This window comes from Odocoileus virginianus, chromosome 26 (assembly GCF_023699985.2).
Source record: "Odocoileus virginianus isolate 20LAN1187 ecotype Illinois chromosome 26, Ovbor_1.2, whole genome shotgun sequence".
Lineage (NCBI taxonomy): Eukaryota > Metazoa > Chordata > Mammalia > Artiodactyla > Cervidae > Odocoileus > Odocoileus virginianus.
Genome location: NC_069699.1, coordinates 5802065 through 5809363, shown reverse-complemented (window position 1 = coordinate 5809363; position 7299 = coordinate 5802065). Strand labels below are relative to the sequence as shown.

Genomic DNA, 7299 nt, shown 5'->3' with positions numbered 1-7299 from the left:
GAAGGGTATTCTATTGCATAAACATGATGCAGTTTGGTTTTCTGTCCAGTCAATGGATGACTTGTGGGTTGCTTCAAGTCTTTAGTTATTGTGACTAAAGCTGCTATGAAATTTGGGTATAAATCTTTTTGTGGACATTCACTTTTTTTTTTTTTTTTTATATATACACCCAGGAATGGAATTCTCTGTCTTTGGGGAGGTGTATTTTAACTTTATATGAAATAGCCAAACAGTTCTCTAAAACAGTTGCACCAATTGAACCTTTAGAGCATGCTCTCTCTCCAAATCAGGCCCGGCCAAGACAGGCCTGAATAAAGACAAACTTGAAAATGTCACTCGGATTTGCTAGTAATATCCAATGGACTATTCTTTACAAAAAGGGTGGTAGGCACAGTTCCTGAAGCAACCAAAGCGCAGCTCCTCCTGCCGGTGCCTCGTGTCTCCTCCCCACCGCTCTCAGCGATCACCAGGCGTCAGAAGGTCCCCTCCAGCCCAGACGTGTGAATTCTCACTCCTCAGCTTACCAGCTAGCTGTTAGAAGATGAGCAGTTAAGTCAATTCATTTACACCTACACGTGAATGACTGTCAGGCCTTTTAGGGGAAAAGAGTCTCGCTAGCCCGTGTGTGTCACTCCCCGGAATGAGGTTGGCCAGTTAGTTTTCTTAAAAAAAAAAAAAAAAAAAATTCTTCCATTCCAGGAGGACTCCAGCTGCAAAGTCAAGAAGCAGAGGGCAGAGTTAGGCGTCCGATTTTTCCCGGTCCTCCTGGAGGGGCTAGGCCTCTCAAGACTGCGTCCCCCTGTCTGAGGGTGCCCAGGCAGGCGGGGATTCCCTGAAGCCGGTGCTCCGGTCTCCCGCCTCCTCAAGCCCTTCCCCTTCGTCCGGGAGGCGCCCTGGGAGCCTGCCGTCCGTCCGGCGCAGCCTCCTTTGGCACTGAGACCCCAGGTGCCCAGCGCGAAGGCGGAGCCGGGCTGCCGCCGCCTCCCCGGCGCCGCGGACGGGACCCCCGGGAGTTTGGGCCCCCGCGCTGCGGCTCCGGCGTCCCCAGCCTCCCAGGCCCGCAGCGCTCCCCCCTCTCTGCGCGCGGGGGGCTAACCCTGCGACGCGCGAACGGAGCGCAGCGCGCGGAGCCGAGGGGCGCGCGCCGGAGAGCGGCGCGGGCAGCGGGATCTCAGCGCGGTCAGAGCCCGCGCTCCAGCTGCGGGTCCACGGACGCCCCGCACCATGGCTGCCGATGGACCCGGCCCCGGCGCCCGGCTCTGGGCGGCGGCGCTGCTTCTCCTTGGCCTGCCGCACCTCTCCATGCCGGCGAATGGTGAGTGTCCGTGGAGTGTCCACGAGGCGGCGGGCCCCGGGTGGCTCACAGGGTCTCGGTGGGGAAAACTAAGCTTGCCTAGGCTGCCCCCGGGGACGAGCCCAGGGCAAGGCCAGCTGGGGCGAGAAGGAGGTGAGAGGCCGTCCTGAGACCCTGCGTCCCCTCTCCCGGCTCCTTGAGACGCCGCGAGCCGAAACGCGCCCTGGAGTCCCTCAACCACCCCCTTCCTGCGGGGCGCGCACCAGAGAAAGCCTGTGCTTTGATCTCACAGCCCTGCCGCTAGCTTTCCAAGATCTCCTTGAAAAGTCTGCAAAATGAAATCACGTCTAGGGTGCCTGGAATCTCCGCTGCAGAGATACGATTTCCCACGTCTATTAAATGTGCTCCTAATGGCAACGCCGGTGATTACAAGACTCCCTTGGAGTTTTGGCTTGGTCCAGGAAGAGCTGAAATCAGCTCGGTGAAACAGAGAGGAGAATATACTGGGGAGAGACAATGGCACGTGCAAAGGCCCTGTGAGTGGCAGGGGAAATGGGATAAATGAGAGAGTGGCTAGAGTGCAAAGTTCAAGATGAGGCTGTCCTTCCACAAGAATTGGAGAAATAGGTAAGAACCAGATTATTGCAGAGTTTTGAGAATTGACCTATCTTTTTGTTCGCTTGTTGAACCTGAATTCAGCTTTCAATACTTCTCTTGAATTCGCAGAATCACAACCTTAGATCAGTTCAGTTTCAAAAAAGCTAATTTAGCTGTCTTTTGATTTTGGAACAAAATCCCCGTTGACTTGTGCAGAAGGATATGATGAAAAAGAAGCCATCAGTTCTCACATCCATGAGGGTTTCTAGTAAATCAAGCTTGGGACAAGTTAGGTTGATGAAGGAAAAAAAACCCCAGCTTATTCAGGATGCTTTGTATATCTTAAAATATCATCACTATTTAGCAAACAATATTGGGTGAAAGGACAAGATTTCACAAAAAAGAAGCACAGTGGTTAGGGAAAGGAGAAAGCCAGAGGAAAACCTCCAGGTATTATCTTAGAAGTTTTGTCTTAAGTGCCAGATTGTAGGACTCTTTGTTCATAATTAAGGCGAGTGTCTGATTTCTCCATATCCTCAGGGAGAGTGTGAGAGAAAAAAAAAAAAACACTGTTAACTTTGAAGGCTTCTAGTGAACACTGTTAATTTTTAATTAAGATAAAATTCATGTACAATTTACCATTTTAAAACACACAATTCATGTTTTTTAATGTAGTCATTATGTTTTACAACCATTACCACTCTCTAATTTGTAAGTATTTTCATCACCCCAAAAGAAATCCCATCCCTATTAGCAGCCAATCCACTCTTAGTTCTTTGCTCTAGTAGTTTTTGGCCTGACATTGAGTCATGAAAAATTAAGCTGATTTTAAAGAATGCAACTAGAATAAATTGGAGCTAGTACTAACTTTTGAACAATGTATACTATTGTACCCATTTTATTTCCTTTTAAAGAAATATCCTGCAATCCATGAGACTTTAGTTTCACCCCATTATAACTGCTTAAGTGGAATGCCAGATGGATATGGAGCAACATGCCTTGATTTGGATCATAGAACATTTAAGACAGAAATATCATCAGACAAGGAGAAAGCAACAAGCATTGCTGTTGTTCAGTTGCTGTGTTGTGTCTGACTCGTTGCCACCCCATGGACTGAAGCACCCCAGGCTCCTCTGTCCTTCCCTATCCCACTTTTCTTGCTAACACTTGCAGAAATGCCTGAATTTCTCCCCTTTCTCCTTTCCTTCTCCCGTCTTCCCCGATGGCGAACTATGGGTACCTTTGCTTTCAAGAAACTCCATTTGCTGAGCTCCAACTTTTATAATAGAGCCATTGAAGAATTAGAATCTATTTATGAAAGGAATCTTTTCTTTACTAAATATATGCTTAACTACCACCACTTTTCACACTTAGGGGATTTGTGTTCTACAGTGATGGAAGGAGGAAGATGAAACGTGCAGCTAAACTCATGTGTTAGGACATTTGAAGAGAGAATTTGAAGTCATTAAAAATTCCATAGACCTATTAAAAAATAAGTCAAACTCAAATGACAAACATTTAGTTTGCCATTGGACTAATTAGATATGTATCTTATACATAAAAGAGACCTGCTACTGTAATTTTAAAATACTTTTGAAACTGAAAAAATCTTCTCATTAACTAGATGCAAATTAACTGTGTTTGGGTAATGATTGCAGGAAAAGATCATTAATTCAACAGATAGTTTGAGTGTCTACCATATGCTAGGTTACTGCCCTCGCTGTTGAGGATAGAATGGCAAGGAGAAAAAGGTCCTTGTTACCAGGCAGCTTCAAATCCAATAGGGGAGGGACTTCCCTGGTGGCCAAGACTCCATGCTCCCATTGCAGGGTCCCAGGTTCAATCCCTTGTCAGGGAACTAGATCCCACGTGGTGCAACTAAAGATCCCTCATGCTACAGCTAAAAGATTCCACATGTTGCAACTAAGCCGTGGCCCAGCAAAAGAAAAAAAAAAATCCAGTGGGGAAAGAGACGCGTTAAGCAAATAATTATGTGAACAAAATGTGAAATTGCAGTTCTGATAAGATTAAAGGACGGAAGTACTATGACAGCATGCATTAGGAGATTTTTCATTTGGTGTAGGAGGATCTGAAAGATGAGCAAGAACTGACCAGGCAAAGGGGGGAAGGAAAAGGATCTGAATAGAAAATGATGTATAAAGAAACTGTGAGTCACAGAGAAAATGGGACATGTGATAAGAAACAGTTCGGGAGTCCAGAGTCGAAGGTGGAAGTAGTTTGAGATGATGCTAGGAGAATTGACATGTGGCCAAGTTTTGTTTTAATCCCAAAGTGGAGAGGAAACCATTGAATGGCTTCCAGTAGTAGAGTGACTGATCAGCTTTGCATTTTGAGAAACTCATCCTGAGAGTAGGAAGAATGGATAGGACCAGGGCAAGACAGGTGTGGCAAGACCATACAGGATGGTACTTCACTTGTCCAGGTGAGAGAGGCTGGAGGTGAAGAGAAGGCTGGGGTGAACAGAAAGGGTCTGGACTGAAGAGAAAAATGTGAGTCATCCGTCAAGATGGTTTGTGAAAGGATGTGTATAAATGGAATCCTAGGGAAAGATTTTATAGCAAGATGACCTACTTTAGTTTCTCCACAGATTCATTGAAGTATAAACACTGAACTAGTTCTAGTAGTTTTTTAGTGGATTCTTTAGGATTTTCTACATTCCAAGATTATGTCGTTTGCAGATATATTTTTCTTTTTTCCAATCTGGATGCTTTTTATTTCATTTTCTTGCCTCACTGCCTTGGAGAGAACTGCCAGTACAATGTTGAATAGACGTGGCAAGAGTGGATAAACCTTGTTGACAAGGATCATAGTAGAAGGCATTCAGCATTTCACCATCAAGTGTAGTGTTAGCTATGGGATTTTTGTAGATGCTTTTATCAGATTGAAGAAACTCCTCTTCATTCCTAGTTTGTTGAATGCTTTTTATCATGAAAAGGTATTGAATTTTGTCAAGTGCCTTTCTGCATCTATTGAGATGATCATGTCATTTTTGTCCTTTATTCTATTGATAAATTGTATTACATTAATTGATTTGGGGGTATAAGTCAACCTTGTATTCCTGGGATAGATCCACTTAGTCATAGTGTATAATTCTTTATTTATTTTTTTTTAAAATTCTGCTGGGCTTGCTTTGCTGGTATTTTTGTTGAGGATTTTTGTGTCTATATTTATGAGAGATAATGGCCTATAATTTTCTTTTCTTGTGTCTTTTGTCTGGTTTTGGCATTAGGGCCATGGTGGCCTCAAGGATAAAGTTGGGAGGTGTTGCTCTCTGCTGTTCTATTTTTTAGTTTTTAAATTCTAACCATTTTTTAAACTGAAGTATAGTTAATTTACAATGTTGTGTTCGTTTCAGGTATAGAGCAAAGTGATTCACTTTTTAATAGTCTTTTCCATTATAGGTTATTACAATATATTGAATATAGCTCCCTGTGTTACATAGTAGGTCCTTGTTGTTAATCTGTTTTATATATAGTAGTGCATATACATTAATCCCAAACTGCTGATTCGTCTCCCCCCTCATCCTCTTTGGTAACCATATAAGTTTGTTTTCTGTGTCTGTGAGTCTATGTTTGTTTTGTAAATAAGTTCATTTATATCATGTTTTAGATTCCACATGTAAGTGACATCATATGACATCTGTCTTTCTCTGACTCACTTCACTCAGTGTGACCATCTCTAGGTTCATCCATGTTGCTGCAAATGGCATTATTTCATTCTTTTTTACAGCTGAGTAATATTAACATTTTCCATCTTTTTGGTCATTTTACTACATTTTGGATGATGTCTTCTGATTTCTTTTTCAAGGATAAGTTCTTTGTTCAAATGTGTCTGATATGCAGTCAAAAACATTTATTACATTTTAAACTTATCTTTTTTAAAAAATTTTCTAGATTTCCTATTTTGTTCAAGTCAGCTGAGTAACTTTTTATAGCTTCCTGTTCTTTGCAGATATTTTCAAATTTGTTATTTCTCTAAACATAGTAATTATCACTGACGATTGTTAGTACCAGTACTGGGCTTACTTTTAGGTCAGCGTCTGTTACGTTCTGTATCTGTTGCTTCTTACTCACAGTGCCTCGCTTCCTTGTACTCTTCGCTGTGTTTTGCTTTGGTGGTCATTGCCTTTGAAAAAAGTGCTTGCATGGGATTTCCTGAAGCATAAGATAAAGGTGTTTCCCCGCCCCGCTCCCCCCCCCCCCAATTTGTTCCTATGAGGTGTCTGGGTAAATGTTAGTCTCAGGCCACTTTAGGCTCCATCCATGGCTTGATGTATTTTAGACATCCATTTTTTGTTAGGACTACAGATCTCAGCCAAGATTAGCATTTGGGTTCCTAGCACCAAGATGACTCATCCGACAGTCTTCAGAATGAGGGGAGGGGATATAGTTTACCCTTGTCCACTCTTTTATCTTGAGAGTTCAACGTTTCAGACTCTCAAGATTCACGTGTGCCTGTAGCAGGGAAGTGCTGGAGCAGGGAAGAGATGTCTAGCAGATTTCTTACATCATGTGAACCCTTGGCTTTCACTTTTATCTCCGGGGTTTGACCATCAAAAAACCTGTGTCTAATTTCATAGCTGTTTTTTCCCCAGATACACAAATGCTATTAATACAAAAGTGTCTTGAGGGTGCATGCTTCCTTCTTCAGGTAGGACTACCAAGTATTAATACAGTTATTCAGGTCATTTTCTGCACACTGGTGCCATGTCTGAAGGAACTCCAGTCACCTTCAGGTATGTTTATTGTGAAAAGTTTTTGCATTTTTTTATTATAGCTTTTGGCTCCAAAGCTGGGAAGATTTCTGTGCTTGTGGTAACAATTTTGCAGTAGATGACAGTTAAGGTTCTTATTTGATGTTAACTTTGCTGACAGAAGTGGAATGGGACATTTTAGGTGGGCTTTCTCTCCCTGCTTTTATCTTAAAACAGGGTCCCTACTTGGTCCCTTCAAGAGGTTGCTGGGGATCCCAGCACTCCCTCCTGCAACATGGTTTTCTTGCCTAAAGCTGTCTTTTGCTTTTAGACTCTTTTGCTCTCCCTGAGTTCATGTCCTATTCCACCCATCTCTCCTACGTTTCTTGAGGCTTCTTGCCCATAGATTGATGTAGTGCCGGCAGCCAGGGTGCAAGAGACGAGGCCACTGCTGTCTTGTCTGGTGGGGAGAAATGCAGCTACACGAGCGTGCTCATCGTGGGAAGTGACCATGTCCTGAGAGAGGAGGGAAGTGACCTGCTGGGTGTGAAGTCACACTCCAGGGCAGGGCAGCAGAGGGAGGCAGAGCTGAGGCTGAATCAGGGCCTCGGACACCAAGTGACCCCACCCAGGGGAACCTAGGACACTGAGCCTTAGCATACGGGGTTTGTAAAATGCTTTTTTATCTATTCTT

At 43.7% G+C, this 7299-nt stretch overlaps 1 protein-coding gene across 2 annotated transcripts in view; it reads left to right on the top strand.

Moving 5' to 3' along the window:
* The first annotated feature begins 723 nt into the window (after window positions 1-723).
* SUSD5 (sushi domain containing 5) overlaps window positions 724-7299 on the top strand; it is a 44894-nt gene continuing 38318 nt past the window's right edge. Inside the window, exon 1 of one of the 2 annotated variants that reach the window (XM_070455312.1) lies at window positions 724-1315. In XM_070455312.1, coding sequence (XP_070311413.1) covers window positions 1225-1315 — 91 coding nt within the window. In that variant the 5' untranslated portion in view covers window positions 724-1224. The remainder of the gene's footprint in view (window positions 1316-7299) is intronic. The other variant, XM_070455311.1, reaches the window with a different exon arrangement.